General features: G+C 40.3%; 2 protein-coding genes across 2 annotated transcripts; both read left to right on the forward strand.

Moving 5' to 3' along the window:
• Window positions 1–75: 75 nt before the first annotated feature.
• On the forward strand, window positions 76–9,037 carry LOC145768308 (neuropilin-2-like). The gene is made up of 7 exons (XM_082579787.1): window positions 76–256; window positions 1,087–1,161; window positions 1,413–1,607; window positions 2,648–2,842; window positions 3,864–4,022; window positions 4,389–4,552; window positions 8,709–9,037. Exons 1-7 carry the CDS (start codon window positions 76–78, stop codon window positions 8,850–8,852), a joined length of 1,113 nt encoding a protein of 370 aa, XP_082435913.1. The 3' UTR covers window positions 8,853–9,037.
• A 4,191-nt stretch (window positions 9,038–13,228) lies between these two features.
• On the forward strand, window positions 13,229–20,949 carry LOC145768699 (clusterin-associated protein 1-like). Its single transcript, XM_082580268.1, has 8 exons — window positions 13,229–13,402; window positions 16,798–17,054; window positions 17,740–17,905; window positions 18,078–18,183; window positions 18,486–18,655; window positions 18,878–18,999; window positions 19,406–19,501; window positions 20,209–20,949. Exons 1-8 carry the CDS (start codon window positions 13,269–13,271, stop codon window positions 20,379–20,381), a joined length of 1,224 nt encoding a protein of 407 aa, XP_082436394.1. The 5' UTR covers window positions 13,229–13,268; the 3' UTR covers window positions 20,382–20,949.
• Window positions 20,950–22,321: the final 1,372 nt, after the last annotated feature.

Below are 22,321 nucleotides of genomic sequence, written 5' to 3' on the forward strand. Positions count from 1 at the left end.
TAACTGAGCATGTTGTATTTCTTTTTCCTATGCATGGCAAAGGCAACGTATGGCATTGTTATGTCATAATAAAATATGACTTTTTACAAGTGCATAAAGCTGCAACTTCTTTTCCTTTATGTTTCAACCACCACCCCTGAGATTTGCTTCCCCGCCATGGAAAAGGGGGAACCGGGGCCCCCAGGAAAACCAGGGGTGTGCGGGTGTGAGCTTCAATATGAGGAAAGCATCAGGGAACAATTGACGGAGCTAACAGGTTTACTTTTTAAATATTTCTTTTTAATAATAAAAATACTGTTCCTTTTTATACAGTGCTTTACTCATGGTGGATGTACGTTGTTGTCTGTACCACAAGACAGCCAGTTTCAGTGTAGCCATATACAGACAGCACTCAACACACTACTACTCGGAATTCTTTCCTGAATGTTGAGTGGTTGACAGGAATGAAATTCAAGAAAATTCAAGGGCATGTTTGCTGTGGCCCGACAACGACGTGGTATCGAACCCCCGTCCATAGGCTCAGGGTCGAACATTCCTTTGTCAAGGGACAGTTTTGTTCAAGCAGAGACATCAACGTCTTTAAATAGATAACTGCATCTCAATGGGTGAACCTGAGTTCGATTCCGGATCGTCGTATGTCATCCAAAACCTTCATAGAGTCCGAGTTTGATTCCCTATCAAGAAAATCAGAAACAAACCTATGCTGGACCTCGGTAGAGCAGAAAATCAAGATTCTTCTTCCTGGCAAGAAGAAACTGATGAGTTTATGAATAATCACTTTTGTTTAAAAACGTAATGTTTGATGACAGGTAGGCCCTATAAATGATGTCACAAAGTGTGGATCTCAAGTAATTTTGACATCACAATGTTTGTATATGAATATCTTATGAACAAGTATCAGGTAGATAAACTTGCTGATAATGTGTAGTATAGTGCTAGGGGGGATGTTAATAAGCTAATGATTGTAATGTGTATGCTCGGTGGTAGAATAAAAATTTTACATGACAAAATCAACCGTCTCAAAAGTAAAGCACTAATAAGTTTCAGCATTCCACAAACTAATGCAAGTTTCATTATGTTGAACAGGTACAGTGAGCATATTGAGCGCAATAGCATCTCCACCTAGAATGGATGAAGATGAACGCACAGTAGAGGAAGAAGGTCCTGCTCATATTTTAAATCATTTTTATAATCACCAAATAATACTTGGCTTCGAAAACGTTGTGAAGAATCTTGTTGGAAAAATTGAATGGAATTCAGAAATAAATACAATACGCTAAGCTATGATAGGTCATTGAAAATTTGTAAAAACAAAATCAGCATGACTGGTATTTTGTTAGATTCGCTTAGACTTTATTTATCTTCGCAATACTTTAAAAAAATTCATTCCTGTAAACTTCATTATCGTTCAGCCATAACTTGCATCGTGCCAGCGTCTGTAGAGAACGGCCTCATCTATTCCGCTTCCAACGCGGCCTCTGTTGAGGAAAACATTGTCATCAAGTGCCGCAAGGATTTCTACACCGATGTCAGGACGGAAAAGAATGAAGTGTTAATGACCTGCCAAGAAAATAGAGCTTGGGATAAACGCGTACCCCATTGCTATGGTAACGTAGACGTAATGTATGAAAGTATATATAAGCTTTGGCGTGATGCGGGGTTGGGTCAATCTTGGACTGGCAGCTCATCTGTAGTCAAATCAAGTATGGGAGTTCTATGACCTTGTTTGCCTGACAGATTCCTCGGTGCTCGCAAGCCTCCACACGACGACAATGTGTCGACCCAGGTCGTGGAGGAAGTGAGAATAAGTGAAACGTGAGAATAGACTTTCACATTACATTTAGAATATCCGAGTAAAACATTATTGCAAAAGGAAACCATAGAAGCAACATACACAAAAATAACAACTGCCCCAAGCACTTGAAGTTTACATTCACATTATTTCAAGCTAAAAGTATCAACTAGCTAAAAAATGAGACTCTGGCTCCTGTTTTTTGACAAGAATTTCACATTCCAGCTCCACTCCGACTCCGGCAGAAACTCGAGACTCCTGTACAGTTTACACTTCTGCTATTAACGAGATATCCATGTTGAAGATTGTCTATTTGTGAAAAAATTCTATGCAAAACCAGGTGCAAAACTCATGCAGCTGTCGTTGTTTAAAGATTTAAGGCGCCTATAACTTCATCGCCTATGGTTTCCAATTAGCGCACAGTAACCTACCTGTGGCTTGAGGTTGTAAATGATAGGCCCAGTCATCCATTTAACTATGCAACCTAATTCTCTTCCACAATTATCTTTTAGGCTACATTCCACAGATGCAAGATTTTCCCCTTTTGCAGCTGTCAGTGCTGCAAGCTTTCAATTGCGGTTCATCTGCGAATCTGCAGTCGTTTAAAAACTAAAATATCACTGGAGTTAATAAAAGTTTTTGAAAGAAATGAAGATATGGTTTTGTGAAGCCACAGCAAACCACTTATAGAGCAAAACTGTGCGAGTTAGTTTGACAAGTTATATCCGTTTATGAATTAAAGTTTTCACACGATGACGCTTTGAGCATGAAACTGCACGAATTTTCCATTAACTCATAATGTGTCCTATCATGTCTTCACAACATTGTTAGGGTTACAGTAGTTCAATGTTGCAGCGAAAACGTGTCTCGTCCCCCTCGTCCCGAAGTATGTAACTGCATCTACCGACCTCACAAAGCTGAAAGTCTCTGCTAACATGACTTACTGGTGTCGCGGAGGATACGAGATCCACGGAACAGATGGATTAACGGAAAAGACAGTTATTTGCCACAACAATGGAAAGTGGACAGAGAACCCCCCACACTGTGTCCGTAAGTGCAAATTTGTTTGTTAAAAGTTTGGGGCTTTATAAGTTGTGAAAATTTGTTACAGATTATTATTTATCAAAATTCATAAAATAATTTTCTTTTTATTGTCATTCGTTCAAACTGTGGAGACAGAGGTAGCGCACTAACTTTTCCCAACCAAATATTGACATTATAAGCTAGTCTAGAATAAATCTGGTTTTTCATCTCAACCGTTAGTAGCCTACTAAGTGTCTAAAATGTCTTACGTCCATATTAGTTGCATTCTTAATGTTTTTTATTCTTAAATGCGATCAAGTTGAACATAATTTCATAGGAAAAGTTTTGCATCCAAATCTGAATTTCCGCTGACGAAATTAAAGTTCCTGATCAAAATTTAAATAAATATTCTCTTAATTTACGATTACGTGTTGCTTACAATGATTCTTTCAGAATAATGCACAATTTGTCTTGTTATGTCAGTGCCCGTGAATATCAAGTAATGAATAATATAACAATGTTTGATGCTTTATTGAGGAAAAACATGTTTTCGTTTATCAACCGTTGCATAGGCTATAGCCTACTCCACAAATCGCTTTATAGCAGACCTGATGTCATCTGATTGTTTTTATCGTTCTGAATACTTTCAACTCTTTCAACGCTCATTGTATGGAAATTTGTAACAGTAGATATTTAGTGAGCTCTTAAACTGACGACATCCAAAGTGGCTCTCTGTGACCTTTGTGCATTTGCAGTTTGTGTATTATTTCGTTGTTTTGTCTTGGATATGGACAGCTTTGTCTGACGCAAATAAATAATAATAGTTTAAACATGGCTGAGAGGTAGCCTATAGGCCTAACTTCAAACAGAAACAGCTAGTGGCCGTTAGTAGGCTAAGTAATCTGGTTAAAGGTTCCCATAGCTGTTCTCTTGAAAGTAATGATAACCTAATTTTAGTTCACAATATTCTTCTCATGTAACGAAGTCTTTTTATATCCCTTCGGGTTAACGTTTATTATGAAGTAGTTTTTCTTAATTTCTTCCATAGGAAGCTACTGCGGTGTCGGATTCCAGGATGGAAGAGTGAGGGATGAACAAATAAGCGCTTCATCATTCCACAACACGGACTGGCTTCCTCATTTTGGAAGATTGGATAAAGAGACGCTTGTCTCAGGAACCGGTGGAATGTGGCTCCCAGGAGCAAGCTGTAAGACAAATGTTTTCTGCATTGTACCGGTATGCAATATATCATTATGTTTTCATAAGAGACTTTTTGTAACGTCAATCAATGATTGACAATATTTCAACAATTATGTTTGTTTATTTTAAATTTTTCATTAAAAGTTTACTTGACTCAATACTTTTTTTTGGTTGTATGATAGAGGACACCACAGGTGACTGATAACTTAAGCCCCAGGGGATAATTTATGCCGCTTCATTTTGTCAAGTTATGCACCAATTGTTTTAAATTTCACTTTGAAAAAAACTTTTCAACTAACCCCAGTTTCCCCCTATTATAGAATATTTCGACATTGAACCGTTTACATCTCAATGCTATGTTGTGACGTTGCAGATCGTGGGGAGTGGATTCTTGTTGACCTCACGACCCCAAAATCAATCACTGGGGTAGTTACCCAAGGCTACCCGAAAAGGCCTTGGTGGGTGACCGGGTACACAATAGGTTATGGGAACACATCAGACACTCTGCACATGATACAACAAGACAGACAACCCAAAGTAACTATAAGATACTTCGCTTTGATTATATTATTGTCAGCTTAAGTTTTAGTGAGAAATTGTACTTGTAGCCTATTAAATTAATAATTTCTCTCTCCCAGCAGTTTTAAAGACGTTCGGTAGGCTATATAGTAGGGTGGAGTGAAAACACTTTTTATAAAATTGTTATTAGCTTGGTGTTGGAAAACTTGCTAATTACTACTAAAACGAATTGTGCAAAATTAGAATGTAATCTGACGACATCTTGATCTGCCACCAGCCACTTGAAAATTTACTATTTCCTTCTACATTAGGGTGGATCAATTTAGGGGAGTGTAAAACTTTTTTCCTCATTTTTCTTAGCTTGGGTGGCCAAAACTTGCGATTGGGCATATAGAACACTGTGCTAGAACTATATTTCGATCAAACAAATTTTTGATCTGCAACCAGGCCATTACTTATCGACTAAAAATGCAAAAATACATGCAAATGTATATTTGAATTTGATATTAGCATAGAGATTTATTGCAATGCAATGGAGATGATAATATGCATCAAACTTCCTCATTTTAGATGAAATAGTCACGTTTCGATTCGAACTTGGGCATTTCTTGTCGTGATTCAATGCGTGAGCGTATAAATCCATCTCGCGAATTAACCCTTCACACCGCCGCTGAAGCTTCCGTCACCAACTTGACGCACCTTTCCACCACTTGCGTGTGACACGGAAATCAAGGAAATAAAAGTTCTGGAGTGTCCTTAGCTGCAATCATGTCTCGCAGTTCTTTGTTCCCCATGTTTCTTGTTAGAGGAGTCTCCGTAAGATTGAGAGCCTGATAGTCAACTATATCGTAGTATTCTTTGGCGTCAAACTTTATGGGCGGAATGCAGAATCGTCGCACTGTTCTCTATTCACGATGGCTTGATCGAGCATTCTGAATTCTCTTAAGTCCAAGCTCACGGATTATCACTACCAATGACAAATGTAAAGTGGCAAATAAGAAGCACGCCCTTGCAGTGAAGCAGGAATGCAGCTGGCTCTGGAACTCCCCAAGCTCAGATGGCCATTTGTCAGCTCCCTTCAGCACCAGAGAACTTGCATCTGTCATTAAACAAGTTAAAAGTGGGAAAGCACAAGGGCCCGATAATATCCCTCCAGAATTCTTAAGGCACTGTGGTCCCAAATGTTTGGCATGGTTGAAAAGCTTCTATTCTGCTTGCCTTACCCTCCAGACCATACCTAAAATCTGTCGAAAAGCAACTGCAGTGGCACTACTAACCAAACAAGCCAGCTGATGATTCAAGAGCTATCGTCCAATATCACTACTCTGCGTCCCATATAAGACCCTGGTACGGCTCCTGCTAACTTGACTCGAGCCAGTTGTCGATCTCCAACTACCAAAAGAACAAGTTGGATTTCGGCACGGACGCTGTACGACTCATCAAGCAGTCAAGCTGACCGAAGATATAGAGAAAAGTTTCGAGAAGGGCAACAAAGCAGGAGTAATCTTGGTAGACCTCACTGCCGCCTATGATTCTGTGTGTCACCAAGGGCTAACCCTAAAGCTTCTCCGCATGATCCCAGGTAAAAAGGTAGTGCGATTTCTCGCCAACATTCTGGCAAATCGGACCTTTTTGCCGAAGACAAGTGATGGGCAGTGCAGCCGGCCCAGCCGCTTAAGAAACGGTGTTCCGCAAGGATCATGGTTAGCCTATCCCCTCTACTATATTTAACATCTACATCAGTGACATGCCAGAGACTACGTCACGCCAGTACGGCTATGCTGATGATCTGGCACTACTCCATTCTGACAAGTACTGGCCTGTGGTAGAGGAAGCACTTACAGATGACATGGCCCAAATCGCAGACTACCTGAAGCTTTGGATGCTGAAACTGAGCCTGGCAAAGATCACTGTCACACCTTTTCACCTTTGTAACATGGAATCTACGCGCCCATTGTCAGTCTCAACGGAAACCCACTCCCACACATCCCGTGCCCCACCTTCCTAGGAGTGAATCTCGATCGAAAATTAATATACAAACACCATGCTGAAGCCCTACATGCTAAGCTATCAGCGCGCAACAACTTTCTGAGATGCTTAGCTGGAACATCCTGGGGTTCTAGTACATCTGCACTCCGTACAAGTGCTCTTGCACTTGTTTATAGCACCTCCAAATATGCTTCCCCCACTTGGTGCCGCAGCGCACACACTAGCAAAATTGACACTGCCCTCAACACCACCATGAGAATAATCACTGGTTGCCTGCTTCCAACTCTCGCCGACTTTTTGCCTGTGCTATCCGGCATCGCCCTAGGTAGACTGCGAGGGAAAATCACGTACGCAGTCTAGTTTTAGAAGCTATGTCAAGGGATGACCACCTCCTCAACCAGATTGTCCTAAATTCGCACCCTCAAAAGCCCCAGCGCTTGAAATCTCGACGCCCCTTTTCCGGACATGCTGCAGATATCTACAAGTCCAACTTCCACCTTACCGAAGTTTGGAACAGTGAATGGAGAGAAGTTGCGAGACCAACCCAATTCACAGTTCCTCCCAATACCAACACTCCAGCCGGAGCAGAACAACCTCGGAAGGAATGGATAAAGCTCAATCGCTTGCTGACTGGGGTGGGCCATTTCAACAGCAACATGTTTCAATGCGGCCTCACCGACTCACCATCTTGTGCATGTGCCTCAGAATCTCAGACTGCATAACACATTATCTACCAATGTCCTGCATATCGACCCCAGGACAGATATATGGAGTGTGGACCTCACAACGCTCGATGAACACACAATCCATTGGCTGCTGTGCCTGGATGTAACAACGTGATCTGCGGCGGTCTCAAACGCAAAAAGAAGAATATTCTCCAACTTTTTGGGAAGATGCTCCATACACAAAGCAAGAGCTTATCCAAGAGGACAGAAAAATTCACGTGGTCCAGCTGTTAGTCCATCCAGATGTGCAAATACATGTCTAATGCAAATACACGATACTGTTCTCCAGAGAAATGGATACTTTGCACACTCAGAAAACATTACGTTGGCCATGATCACAGATGAGAGGCAGATAATCCGTGAGCTTGGACATAAGTGAATTCAGAAAGCTCGATCAAGACATCGCGAACAGAGAACAATGCGACGATTCTGCATTCCGCCCATAAAGTTTGACGCCAACGAATACTACGATATGGTTGACTGTCAGGTTCTCGATCTCACTGAGCCTCCTGTGACAAGAAATATGAGAGACCAAAAACTAGGAGACATGATTGCAGCTAAGGACACTCCAGAACTTTTATTTCCTCGATTTCCGTGTCACACGCAAGTGGTGGAAAGGTGCGTCAAGTTGGTGACGGAAGCTTCAGCGGCGGTGTGAAAGGTTAATTCGCGAGATGGATTTATACGCTCACGCATTGAATCACGACAAGAAATGCCCAAGTTCGAATCGAAACGTGACTATTTCATCTAAAACGAGGAAGTTTGATGCATATTATCATCTCCATTGCATTGCAATAAATCTCTATGCTAACGTCAAATTCAAATACATTTTCATTTTTTTTTGTAGGCTATTTTTGCGGTTTTAGTCAATGAGTAATGGCCTGGTTGCAAATCAAAAATTTGTTTGATCGAAATATAGTTTTAGCGCAGTGTTCTATATACCCATTAGCAAGTTTTGGCCACCCAAGCTGAGTAAAATGAGGAAAAAAGTTTTACACCCCCCTAAATTGATCCACCCTAATGTAGAAGGAAATAGTAACTTTTCAAGTGGCTGGTGGCAGATCAAAAATTTGTTCAATCGAAATAATTTTTTTACACAATGTTCTATACACCCAATGGCAAGTTTTCCAACCCCAAGCTAAGCAAAATGAGGAAAAAAGTGTTTTACACACCTACATCGATCCACCCTACTATATAGGCTAATATTTTATAGATCAGCTTTTACATCAACCTTGGGTTAGCCTACGCAACAAAAAATTGTTAGCTGTGTCGTTGGCTGGAAGAATGCGTTGGCGCAGGTGGAGCAAGCAAAAAACATTTTAAAAGGCGAAGAAACATCAATTCAGTATATTATTGTTTTTTAGAGGGGAGTGGGTTGTCTTTGCTTCTCTCTGTACGTTTTTACACTTCAATTTTTTTCACCTATTAAATTAAATTATTTTTTTGGACTTCTTTTATAGATATTCGAAGCAAATCCAGAAAACGGCGAGGAACATTACGTTAACAGATTTATTGAAGCGGTTACAGCCAGATATTTTCGGTTGACAGTGGAAACTTACATCAACGACAGCCCTACTCTACGCATGGACTATTTGACTTGTTAGCTTTATGGAATGTTAATTGTTTTGTTATCTACCGATCAATCAGTCTTATATCTGGGCTATTGCAATATCGTTGCAGATTAAGCTGAATAGCATATTTGCAGTTGGAAAATATAGCTGTTAATGTTGGGCTGTAAAGCAATGAAATTTCTTACTGTCGCTTTGAAGATTCCCCCAAAGCATTTTCATTTTACAACAACTTTTTCTATTGCATTTCTAAAAAACATAAGTTCAAAAAAAAGCTTCATGTTGTTTTCAACGACTATAAAACTTCTCCAATTTACGCCTAGGTAGCCTGCCTATCTGGCTGCGCTGAACCTGAAAGTTAAACTCTAAGCTATCTGTAGTTACATAGACAACTTTACGTTAGGCTACATTAATAGGCCTATGTACCGTATATTGAAATATATTGATTATGACTCATTTTAAAACACATCTAAAGTTATAAAATGTGTTCAGAAAATTAAGGTTGTGAATACTCAGACAATGCAGTAATTTTCGTTAAAGTCTGCCCACTAGCGGCCATGCTTCAATTTGTTTTAGCTTATCACGCATCTATATACACTTATACAGTATTATTATTCTATGTTACACACGGATTGTAAGCTGCGATCGAAAACATTCGACATTGACTCCACAATATTTCAGGGGCGCTTCACCAGCAAAGTAACTTCAAGATCAAGCCGCGTTGTTGCTTCGATTCTCCGGGTGTGCGCTTGAGTCAAGGATTTGAGCAACGCATTTTAAGGTTTCGGTGACTAAGCGTACGTCAGTGGTTCAAAGCCTCTACAAATAAGCCTTCTACAAATATTGCTGTATTTATTGTATTATATTTACCTACAACGAAATAAAATCAATCAATCAATCAATCAAACTAAAAGTGAAAAGGCCTCTCAAGAAAATTTCTCCGGTAAGAGGGAACGGTGGTGGGATAATTCGGCTCTGAATAGACTTCGATTTTTGTTTAAGTATTTCTTGATATACAATATATAATTAATCAACTACAGTAGAATTCGCCTATAGTGATACCTGAAGGGACCGCGGAAAAAAGTGTCACTATAGACGAATGATGACGTCGTTGATAACGTCACTTGTGCAGTATCTGCGCATGCGCATCCCATGTTGGTTTAATTCAAACCCAGTCAGCAAATCAATCCTTTATGGTTCAACCTTTGCATACGTTAAATCAATGTAAAAAGATGGATTTGCTGGCTGGGAACTGGCGAATGCTGATCAGGACAAAATATGATTCCAACTTAAACTGGAAATACACCGCAAAGTGTCCTTATACGGAAATTTTTGAGCCCAAGGGACAGAAATGTGGTGTCACTGTAAGCAAAGTGTTCTTATACACGAAGTCACTATAGGCCAAGTCATTTCTATGCAAAACATATGGTTTGCAAACGGGACTTTGCAACAGGTGTCACTATAGGCGAAGTGTCACTATAGCCAAAGTCACTATTGGCGAATTCTACTGTACTTGTCGGCAGCCGTGGCCGAGTGGTTAGCGCGTTGGGCTCGCAGTCGAGAGCCTGCATGTTCGACTCCAGCCACCCGCACTTGCTGTTGTTTCTCTGGGCAAGAGACGTAACGATAATTGCCTCTACCTAGTAATCGATTTCGAGTAATGGGTAGTACCAAATTTAAGTCATAAGTAGAGTAGACAATCGGAAACAGACATTGCCGTCGGCTGCAGCGTGGGTCAGGTGTATGTCGGAAGGCGTACACCGATGCATAGCGCACAAGTCCGCTTTCCCGTAATGCAGGATAAAGATAAACAAACAAACAAACTTTTTGGCAAAGTTTTAATTCTTAATCCCCCTTGCAAATAAAAGAAAACTACTAACAGCTTGAAATAAAACATAACCAAAGAAAAGCTAATTGTCAATCAAAAACAACACTTCACATTTGTACCACTGAAGAGAGAATTCAATAGTTTTCGAAACGTTTGCTGAACATGAGTTTAATATCTACATTTTATGCTCGTTATGTTTTTGTTAGAACAACATCAGTATTGAGTATGGAACAAAGCGCAGCGCACACTTTCGCTTTGATCAAGATGCAGCTGACTCGATGACTAATGTAGTCTTTCGCTGCTTTTCTGTCTGTTGTTAAATATATATATATATGTTTGTACCGTATACTATTTTTCGCAACAGACAAAATAAAAGGTTTCTCTCTCAAAAAGTGCAGTTACAGTCAGGGCCATGTCATTGTCAGCCGCCTGTGCCCTCCGGAAAGGTAGGGCCTAGGGTTGTTTAGGTGCCGACTGATTTTAGTCTGTTTAATGTGTTTTGACTGTTTAAAGCTGCTGCAAAATCTCAATAATGAATAGCTTAAATCATGCAAGCTGTATTTACTGCTTCCCAACCCCCCCGGCTGAGGGTCCACCAGGGCTGAGTTTTTTTGGCTGTTGCTATAGTGTAATAATAGCCTCAATAGTGTTGCCAGATAAGGAATTCTGCCCTAATTTGAGAAAAGTTTAATGCTGTTTGAAAATAAAAACTTGTATTTTTGAAATTTTTTTTAGTCCTAGGCAAAGATCAAAACCCTAATCTTATTCCTAACTCTAACCCTTACCGGTACCTTAACCCTTCTTAACTTTAATCCTAACTCTGGCAACACCTTATTGTATCCATGGCATTAAGTGTAGAAAAATAGCCACTTCCTTTTTTTTCGGTCAATCAATTATTTTATTATTTGTCATTAACATTCACACATATTTTGTCTGCAGCATTTTTCGGCTTGTAGTATTAAAACATTTAATTTTATATGTATTTTTGTAAAATTTTCTTGCTTGCCTTGTTTGCTCGATCACATTTTTCTATACACCTAACTAGCAATCTTGGGCACCCATAGTTTCAGAAAGTGAATTAAGGGAGTAAAATAAAAAGGTTTTTTGTATATCAATTTCAATTCAATTCAATTTATTTTTCTTTGCTGGCGCGAACATGTAGAGAACGATAAAGTAATCACACAAATTTTACACCAACAAAAGGAGAAGATGACAAAACCAAAAGGTTTAAAATATGCATCAATAAAACTGTTTGAAAAACATAATCTTAAAAATGCACAGCCACCAAACCTAGAAAAGAAAGCGAAAAAAGAAAACTTTTATTTCGTCGATAATAAGATAGACCTACAACACTTGCTAGAGTAGCAAGGGCAATTTAACACAAAAAAAATTCAAAAAGTGACAAGTTTCCCGAAGTTTTTACTTTGAGAGTCTCGCATTCAAAACTTGGTTGTGATGTCATAAAAGACTCAAAAAAATAAAAATTGCAGGAAACCGGCTCAGTGTGACCATGCGGATTCAGAAAAAAGTAAATAAAAATAGAGATATAATTAAGCATAATAAAATAAAGACATACTACTTTCTGTTCAAATAAACTTTGTTCAATCAATTTCACTTTCCAAAAGTTTTACAAAAGTTACAAGTGAAATAATTTATGGCAATTTAAAATTTAAATCATAAATGCAATTATATTTCCACCAAAAAGGTAGTGATAAAAATGCAACAACAAAAAAATTGTAGTCAAAAGCAAATTAACGAATTAACAAATATATCCCACAAAAGCTAAAATGATATTCCAAAGTAAGCACTGGTAACTCAAGTCGCCTAGTTCATTAGTAATTTAATTGATAAATTTCAGGGTTAATGAAGATATGTAGCTTACTGTGAAAATACATTAGATGAAACGGGTGCAACCCATTTCGTCCATTGTCCCTTGAACACTTTGTACTTCCATTTCGTACCCTGAAAAGATTGAGAAAAAATCCAACAGAGCCAAAGTCGCTGATCGGAGTTGCCGCAAACATTTCAAAATTTTGATCTTTTCAGGAGACGAAATAGGTTGCAGGCCTCAAAATTTGATTTTGTTGACAGCGGACAAACGTCTCCGGTCTGAGTTGCTATCTCGGCGGACACACCAGTTTTAACGTCGATCGTCATGCTTAATTACTTTATCTTGAACTATATCTACGGTTTAGAAAACTTTTTAAAATTTCAGCGAAGTCACTCTGAAAGACTTTCATCAGACCAATGACCTGCACTTGAAGAGTCAAACGTTTCAGTAGGCTTTTTTTCTTAGGTTTGTTTTTGCGTGTCATGTGAGCGAAAGTTTGGGGGGGGGTAAATTTTACTTTTTCATTCGGCAAGGGGTAAACGAGATAAAAAAAGTTTATAGCCTATGAATTCAACCTATTTCGTCCCCTGAATATTTCGTACCCCGATTTTGTCCCCTCAAATCGGGATACGAAATGTTTTGACATAACCCAGCATACAAAAATTTTTTCTGTTCCCTCAATAACTTACATGTATGCAATGTATAGAAAGATATTGCTAAACTACATTGACATGTTTTGTCTCTTTCAGTTTTTAGGATTCTTTGTATACAGGAATTATATTAATACATAGAAATGTCATATAGAGATTTACGAAACTTCACTGAAATGATGCGATATCTTGGATATCCACGGCTAATATCAATGGAGAATTTTCGAACTCCTAATTTTGAACTTGTTGCCGAAATTATGCTTTGGCTTGTTCAAAGGTATGATTGGTTGTGTTGGTGAATATATTGTTATTGTTAATAAATTTCAAATCAATTACCAACCAGATGGAAATGGTTTGACTCAACATTAAATGCAGCGATTCAGTTGGAAATAGCATAACTGAAACATGGTACATATATCTTAAAGTTACAGCAAATGTTTGTGTGCTATTTATCTTGTTTAATGAATGATTTTTGAACCCCGTGACTTGTTGGAGATTATTTCATTAACGGAATGTCAGTGGCTGGATTGACTGTGTGTGAGTGCCGAAGCAAAATTGTAAGGCATTTATTTGCCTGATGGTTGATGACAAACATTTAATGGCATAGACGCATCACACATACGCGCCGACTTCCGGGGGGGGGGGGGGGCGGCGCCCCTCGTAAATTTATGGTTGAGGGGCAACAAAAATGGCTATTACAAGTTGTGTTCAAAGATAAAATACTTTGCAAAAGAGATTTAGATCATTTAAACGGACTTAAAGAATGCCGAAAGCGAAAAACAGCCTACGTTGCTCTTGCCAGCAAAACAGCAGTTGATCGCATGGCTTTTTCTGGAACGTGAATGACTACTGAGATGCGCACGGCACGCACGCTCACAGTCACACGCTGCTTATCTTCCCGCGCGTGAGGAGCAACTTCAAAGTCAAAACGCATGGTAGCGAAAAATCGAATGCGAGGTTGAATGTTTATTCTCGTTTCATGAGTTATCTAAACGTCCGTTAGATTTTTTGTGACTTCAAACATGAAATCGATTTTAGCAAACTTTATCGAGTTGAAACTATGACACAACTAACAATTACGTGAATACAGTTTAAAGAAAACATCCATTTTTCAAAACTGTCATCTGTGTTTTGCTTCAAATACATCTCGTTCGCTCATCCATATATACAGAAGTGGGCACCCGCTACTTTTAAAGTAGCACGCTACCCGCTACCACTACTTGGACCAAAATAGCGCGCGCTACCCGCTACCAATTTACACAAGTATCGCGCGCTACCGCTACTTCTTCCGCTACTTTTGTCTAAAATGACATAGCAAACACTCTTCAAGTCCCTAATGAGGCAAAAATGACCTTGAAAACGAATGTTATCATTCGTTTACACAGTCATTTTAACGTTGTCATAGAAAACACATTCTAAGGGAAATTTGTTGTTACGCATCTTTCAAAAACACGAGCATTTCAAAATGAGAGTCACTAAGTCCTGCCCGCTTTGGCTTAAGCACATCTTTTCCAACAGAGAAAAGTCTCTCCACCGCAGCACTGGAAGGAATGGGAGTGTTGTATTTAATGAAGAGATGTTTTAACTCGGTATTCGAAAAGCTCAAAGACTTGCTCCTGTCCGAAAAAAAGGCGTCCACAATTACTGTTTCCTTCTGCACCAACGTTTCACGGGATGGCGCCAACACACCAAAAAATTCATTCTCGGAGTCGTGACTGGTGCTGGTGTCACATTGATCGCAGGATTGCAACTCCAAACCAGAAAACGAGATTCCCAAAAGACCGAAACTTTGCAACCAAACCGATTATATATATAGGTTTTTTCATTTTAAATTAAAAAGTAGCGAGTAGCGTGAGTGCAACTGAAAAAAAGTAGCGCCTCTCCTGCTACGGCTACTTTGGAAAAAAATAGCGCCGCTCCTGCAGCTGCTACTCCAACTAAAAATAGCGCCGCAACTCCAACTAAAAAGTAGCGCGCTACTGCCCACCTCTGCATATATAGTATACTCCTGCACTACCATTCGATAAAAGATTATAAAGACTTTCGATAAAAAACAGAAGAGAAAACACTTCGCCGTTGTTAACGCATTGAAGGCAAGTAATTAGCAAAACAAGCGAAACGAGGTTTATAAATCTGATCGCAGATTTTCACTCTGCTTGAGATCACGATTTTTTGCATTTTATTTCGATAACTTCACTGTCTTGATCGTTGTTATTCACTCGCACAAAAAGGAATGAATCGGCTTGTTTTCCAACTGTTCTAATTATGAGCTAACAATATCAAAATTTTTACGACTAGGCGTACTGCATGCGTAAAACTAATCGTTTCAAGCAGCGGTTCTAATAGATTCGGTTTGCGACCTAGGTGTCAATATAAAAAAGACAGTACCGTAAGCTTAATCAAAGACTATTTCAATTGAGTAAAATAGCGTTGTGGTTATGACGTCACCACCTTTCTCGCTCCCCAAGGTTTTTAGAAAAGTCGGCGCCTATGACACAGGGATATCTAGAGAAGGGGATATGAAGGCTCGCAGCGATTGCCTTATTCTCATGACACTACCAGGGCGGTAGTTTGCACCGCGTTAAACATGTGGTTCTTTTTAAAATCGTAGGAAGTTTTGTAGTGCAGCTGGTACAATAAGCTACAGAAGACAGTTAGTAAATGTTACGTAGAGCATATTTAAAGAATACTTGTTTGGAAAAACAGTTGAAAAGTTACCAGTAAGCTGTTTTTCTTAACAAAGCCTTTGGAGTAGGCTAGATGTAAAGCAAGTAAATGGGTAGTTGAATTAACAAGCAACCATGAGCATGCAGTGAATATCCAGGCCTGATGCTAATAGTGCAATGCAAGTTATCTTAACAAGATTTATCAAACTACTATCGGTGCCAATTGTCATCTTGCGATAAACAGAGATTATTTACAATAAACAAAAGCCCTTCTATTGTCAGACGTAATAAAAGCCTTCGTATCCCCTTCTTTAGATATCCCTGCTATGACATCACATTCATAAGGATTTTGGTTAAGGTCATTCATTCATTATTTTTTGTCATTAACGCGTCCGGGACGAAAAAGATACTAACTACAAAATCGATATAGACCTAACAGCACGTTAATGAACGGGAAAGGTGGCAAAACCTTGAAAGGATTAAAACGTGCCTGAATGGAAAATCATGTAGTAGGTTATAATGTCTGTAGTTAGCACGGCTACAAAACCCAAAAAACAAATAGCAAAAAATAAAACAAAAACAGAGAAAAGCACACATGTAGTAATGAATGACAGCCTAATGACAAGTGTTGTGGATTGAATTTGCCAGTTCCAATATTGATGTGGATGAGTAGTCATAATAATAATAATAGGATGGAGAAAGAAAACCGGACATAAAAGAAACTCATCCTCAGGCAAAAGCTCGTTTCGATGTGGCCTAGAAGAGCTGGTGTCGAGCTCTTTCTATGGTCAGACTGCACATCACACAGTAGCCTAAGACGATTGAGGTTTGAGATCCAGTTTAAGTAAATTGTTTCTTGTCCTGGTGGGTGATTTTATTTATTTATTTTATCATTAACAAAATATTGCTTCCATCAACATGCTTCATGTGATACTGAAACACTTTCCCAACTCAATTGATTTTAGAGACGACTTTGTTTTGTAATAACTAGAAACGTTTATTCCAGGTATGACCCCAATGCTGTGATCCCTCAAGATATCGACACCGAGCAAGATCGGGTCATTTTCATTAAATCAGTCGCCCAGTTCATGGCGACAAAGGCGCATATCAGGCTGAATACCAAGCGGCTCTACATGGCGGATGGCTACTCCGTGAAGGAAATGCTTAAAGTCACCTCTGTGCTACATGCCGCCATGAAGGCGACCACCTCCATGAGCGCAGAGCATGGCGCGGGAGATCAGGCCGTTACATCATTCGATATCGGTGTGTGCTTCTAGCTGAGTGCTTTAATGTTTGAGGAATTTCTAGATAATTGCACATGTCATTGCTTCTTTCAGTTTGGCTTGTATTGTTGATTGTTGTCTATACTGCTGTGCTTGCCGTATGTCAGCGCATAGCACAAACGCTATGGATTTGTACCCGGTAGGTTTGAAATATCTTTGTTTGTTTGTTTGTTTGTTTATCTTTATCCTGCATTGCGGGAAAGCGGACTTGAGCGCTATGCATCGGTGTACGCCTTCCGACATACACCTGACCTACGCTGCAGCCGACAGCAATGTCTGTTTCCGGTTGTCTACTCTACTTATGACTTAAATTTGGTACTACCCATTACTCGAAAATCGATCACTAGGTAGAGGCAATTATCGTAAAGTTTCTTGCCCAGAGAAACAACAGCAAGTGCGAGTGGCTGGAGTCGAACATGCAGGCTCTCGACTGCGAGCCCAACGCGCTAACCACTCGGCCACAGCGGCTCTTGTTTGGAGGCAGCAAACTTGCACGTCCTACCTTGGATACTTCTCCTAGAGCTTACGACTGAAAAATGACGCATCCGACGTACAATTTTGCATTGATAATAATTTTGTTGGAAGAGATTTTGCATCAGATGCGTTATTTGAGACGAATATAAAGAGGGAAAGACATAAACGAACGATCTATTTTCCTTCTACAGCTTCCAAGCTTCAAGATCTCAAGACTGTGCGACAACTGGCTAGTGACGTCACTCAGCGAGGGGCCACTCTGTATCACCTTCTCGCTCATGAGCCAGATCTGAGGGAGGCCCGCCAGCAAGCCCTAGGTCAGCCCCTTGACATCAATAAGATTGAAAAGGGCCTACGGTAAGTCTAAGACATTGTTGTGATGCTGGAAAAGTTTGATGTTGCTGTTTTGAAAACGTTACTTGCACTTACCATGCACGTCAGGTGGTCGGATTGGGTGGTGTTTAATTATTGATGTAAATTTAGAATAAACATCAAACAATTGGATTAAATCTTTCTATTGTTTCTTCAGCGCAAGCATTGCGTCTGTGGAGCAAGAGACCAAGAAGACGCTTCATAAGTTGGACAATGTGGCCGCGGATGAGGCGAACTTGGAAGCGAAAATTGAGAAGCGGAAGGTGAGTATCCATCCGCAAATGAACCATTGTTGTGAGGTCGAGGTTGTTATTTACCGCGGCCCCGTACAACCAACTCCAGCAGTGGCCACTAACACTCACGTATGAAAGCCACGAGACTATCTGAGAGTGTGGATATTCACCGACCATAAAATAAAATGATTTGATGGGACTGTACTGACATGGGCTTCATTAGTTGAAGGAATATTGATCGATTGCGTGGCTGAGTGGTAAGAACGCCGGCTCTGTGATCGTGATCGTCACCGGTTCGATGCCCAAGGTATTCCCTTGAATTTACTTTTCAGTCTGAGCTGGAGCGATCGCGCAAGCGTTTCTCCACTCTCCAGAACGTCCGACCGGCGTTCATGGATGAGTTCGAGAGATTAGAGGATGAGTTGAAGACCCAGTACGAGGACTACCTGACAAAGTTCCGCAATATGACCTACCTGGAACATCAGATGGAGGACTTCTCCAAGTAAGTGGAGGACGCAGGAGTAGATATAAAGGATCCGCGCATGATGTTGGAGTGAATTTCTATCTTATGGGTCTGATTGTGGTGATGAGAACAGAATTCCGGCATGGTGTCGAGTGTCGACCTGGGCATCATAGAACAAAACCCGCAACGGTGTCAGTTTACCGACAGTGACGTTGCTATCTCTCTGTTGTAATGTACGAATGACGTAATGTTATGTTCCAGGCAAGAGCACATGAAGATGGTAGAAAGTGAAAGTTCACTCAAGCGCATCCAAACCCGGCTCAAGGAAGCCGAGTCTGACGTCATACTCAATGGGGGATTCCTCGACGAAGGAAACCTCGATGGTGAGTTGACTTTCTCTGCGCGACCACTAGATATCATGGCCTAGAGAATATTTCACAGATGTTTATCGACTGCTAAGTGGCGTTCTGACAAAGATTTGTCGTCCAAATCATGCGATCCTGGTTCGATTCCAGGCGGAGTTGATCTTGAAAAATATTGTTCAACCAACCATAGTTGCACTTTGACCAAGCTTGACCTGAAACCAAGGACTTTAAATAAATGACTTGGCAACCCTGGTTCGTGCTGTGGATGCAGTGTCAGTGTAGGGATCTTCCCCTGAGTGTTGGACGATGTGACCGGATCCGCCATAGTGTTGCGGCAATAGCGGAAGTTTAATGGTATCAATCATGTATATTAATAAAGAAGTTCACACCCTCATAGTTCTTACCCATCATTCTTCTTCTTTAGATATCATCGATGATGGCAGCGAATCCGATGAAGATTTGGGGATTGCAGGAGGAAACGAACGATCTCGTCCCCAAAACCCAGTCCGGCCCCATGCTGGTATGTCTCATCATTATAAAACTATTTTGACCAATCCTCGTTAGCGGTATGTGCACGAGAGATAGTGAGTAGAGTGGAGATGTGCAAACCCATGTCATCGTTCTTCCTGTTCGTCTCTCACTGCACTCGATGATGGAAGTCAACCTTTGCGAGAACTCGCTTCTGACGTTTGCTCTTATATTTGAATTTGGTATTTTTGTTCTGGTTTACCACCGCTTGATGGCGCCATATAACTTAACACTGTTCCGCCCTCTAACTGGGGTCTGTGTTATTTTGTTGTAGCCGGTGCTTGGAGTGGCGACTTTCTAATTTGTCTTGGCGCAAGAATGTCAAAGCTAAACGTATTTTAAGAGTCTTTTCTGGACCATGCAAACCGCACTCAGTTGCTCAGTAGCCTAATTGCAATTTGATACGAAAGGTTTCGAAGAGATTCTTTGTCAACAGATTGCTCAACTGTGACCTTCCTTTTGAACTCTCTACATTTTGTTCCGTCTTTTGTGTTTATTAGTAATTTCGGTATGTTTTTAATTCCCGTAATTTTCTTTATATTTTCAAAATATTTCATTTTTTGTTCTTCTTTTGCCCTATCCCAGTCCGTTGGTTTCGGTTGCAAATGGTTTCGAAGGGACTCAAAGCCAAACAAGGAAACATCTTCAGTAAATCATCGGTTTTGGTTGTTACAACGTAAACGAACGTCCCGTTTGCAGGAGTGCGGAGGAGCATGTACGTCGGTGAGAGCGACGACGACACATTGTCCAGTAGCGATGTTGCTGACGACGATGATGACGTGAGCGCCGACGAGCTGATGATGAGGGAAGACGCAAGCGATGACGTGCAGGGGCATCCCCCTCCTGATGACGACGACGATGATGATTTCTAGACAATGATGAGACTTGACGTTCGGTGACAACGCTGCTGATCCCCTCCCCCTCATATTGGTCGGTCCTCTCCCCCTCATATTGGTCGATCCCCTCCCCCTTATATTGGTCGGTTATGTCTGAAATAGCTGCACAGCAGTTTAACAGACATGAAGTCATCAGTTCCCTCCCCCCACCCACTCCATACTGGATCGTCGGCTGCTATGCCTTACCCTGAAACCACATAGAGGGTTGATTTTGGTTTATTTTATTAACGCTGTCGGTCGTTGACGTTGCTTTGATTGGCAAGAGTAACTGTTTGTGGCCAAGTACTTTTGTTTAAGGTCAACTTTTTACCACAACTTTTGGACTTATTTTATTCTATCCCATCCGCCATGTGTTTTGATGCGTCATGTAGCGGCTTGGGTGGAACCAGCAGATTCTATTCATCACCAGGGTTTCATTGTGAAGGAATTTGTTACTTGGCTGTATGTCGTTGCTGATTTGAATGAAGGATTTTGAGTTCAGTTTCCAACTGTAGCTGTTTTTTTTTATAAAATACTGTTCACTTCATTTGTTTGATTATTTTGGTTTTTTGAATCTCATGGGCCGATGGTCGCCCTTTCACCACCCCAGTGGCTTATGTTTCAACCCATTGGTAATAGAACACTTAAACATTATCCTTGACATGTGCATGAAAACTCATTATTACAAAACTAGCAACTGATTACCGTAATATGGGGTAACTTTGGTCCACTTTTTTTGTTTCTTGAATGCTATCACAGAATACTTAATCTTTAGGAAGTGAAATTTTATTCCAAAACATGGGCTTATGAACTGACACAAGCGCTACATACGTTGATACTGAAAATTCAACGTAACAAAGGAGTTTTTAAAAAATAACTGTGGTGGCCAAAGTTACCCCAGGATGGGGTAACTTTGGCCATGTATATAAAATGCCTTGAATGTCAATGTTAAACCGCCTTAGGGTAACATTGGCCACCATCCAAGTTTTAAAAAAGTGTTTAAAGACTGCTAGGTCTCTGATAATCACACCGGTGCGATATAACGAAGCGGAAAATGCCTTTTTTCAAAAACAATACAATTTGAAGACACAATAAAAGGTTAAGATACGAGCATGGCCGGATGACACACTCTAATCCTCAAACACTTCGAAAAGATTATTACGGGAGTGAGAGGGTTGGTTCCTGGGATCCCACTCAGGGTCAGATCCGGAATCAGATAATTCTTCCTCAATGGTTTCATCATCGTAGTCGGTCTCGGCTTGCCCTGAAACGAAATCCTGCCGTTCATCTGCATTTGGAGGCTCCACTCCTACTGCTTCGGCAACAGAACCATTTGTGTCCAGGAGATCGTGCCGTTCATCTGCGTTTGGAGGCTTCATTCCGCCTTCCTCGGCATCAAAATCACTTGTGTCCTGCTCGTCAACAGGCCCACGAACGCTTTTCCCTGGCTCAACAGTCAACCGACGCTTCTTCGCGGAGCTGTTTCCTATACCTTGTTCCACACCGCCATTCTTGAAGATGGGAGAGAAGCACTTTTGACACTAATATGTTTAAAAAGGTTTTAAATTTACACAAACATCCTTTGTACCGCATTAAACATATATTTGACCACTGGCCAAAGTTACCCCAAAATGATGTGATTTAGTTGGGGAACTTTGGCCACCCCATAGATTGCTTTTTAATGTAACACAATCATAATATTGCTTATATATTATCAATAACACTTCTTTTAGGATGAGAAAAATGCAAAAAATAACTTATCACACTGACTCAGTTTCACTGCAGAAGTGAAAGTAGACAGCTCAGAAATTTGGTTTCAAATTTCTAACCTTTTTCTGATGGAATTATTCAGCAGCAGATATCGCAAAAACAATGTTAACAGCTAGAAATACGTTATAATGTAATGTAAAATCAGAAACAAAAGGTTATAATTGTCT

The sequence above is a fragment of the Aplidium turbinatum genome, chromosome 4, assembly GCF_918807975.1.
Source record: "Aplidium turbinatum chromosome 4, kaAplTurb1.1, whole genome shotgun sequence".
Taxonomy (NCBI): Eukaryota; Metazoa; Chordata; class Ascidiacea; order Aplousobranchia; family Polyclinidae; genus Aplidium; species Aplidium turbinatum.

Excerpts from the sequence above, each read along its gene's own strand:
- LOC145768699 (XM_082580268.1), top strand. The coding sequence starts at position 13,269 with ATGTCATATAGAGATTTACGAAACTTCACTGAAATGATGCGATATCTT. Across the intron at positions 13,403-16,797 it reads ATGCTTTGGCTTGTTCAAAG|GTATGACCCCAATGCTGTGA; the intron begins GTATGATTGGTT and ends CGTTTATTCCAG. Across the intron at positions 18,184-18,485 it reads CGAAAATTGAGAAGCGGAAG|TCTGAGCTGGAGCGATCGCG; the intron begins GTGAGTATCCAT and ends TTTACTTTTCAG.
- LOC145768308 (XM_082579787.1), top strand. The coding sequence starts at position 76 with ATGACTTTTTACAAGTGCATAAAGCTGCAACTTCTTTTCCTTTATGTT. Across the intron at positions 257-1,086 it reads ACAATTGACGGAGCTAACAG|GTACAGTGAGCATATTGAGC; the intron begins GTTTACTTTTTA and ends TATGTTGAACAG. Across the intron at positions 1,608-2,647 it reads ACGCGTACCCCATTGCTATG|CGAAAACGTGTCTCGTCCCC; the intron begins GTAACGTAGACG and ends TCAATGTTGCAG.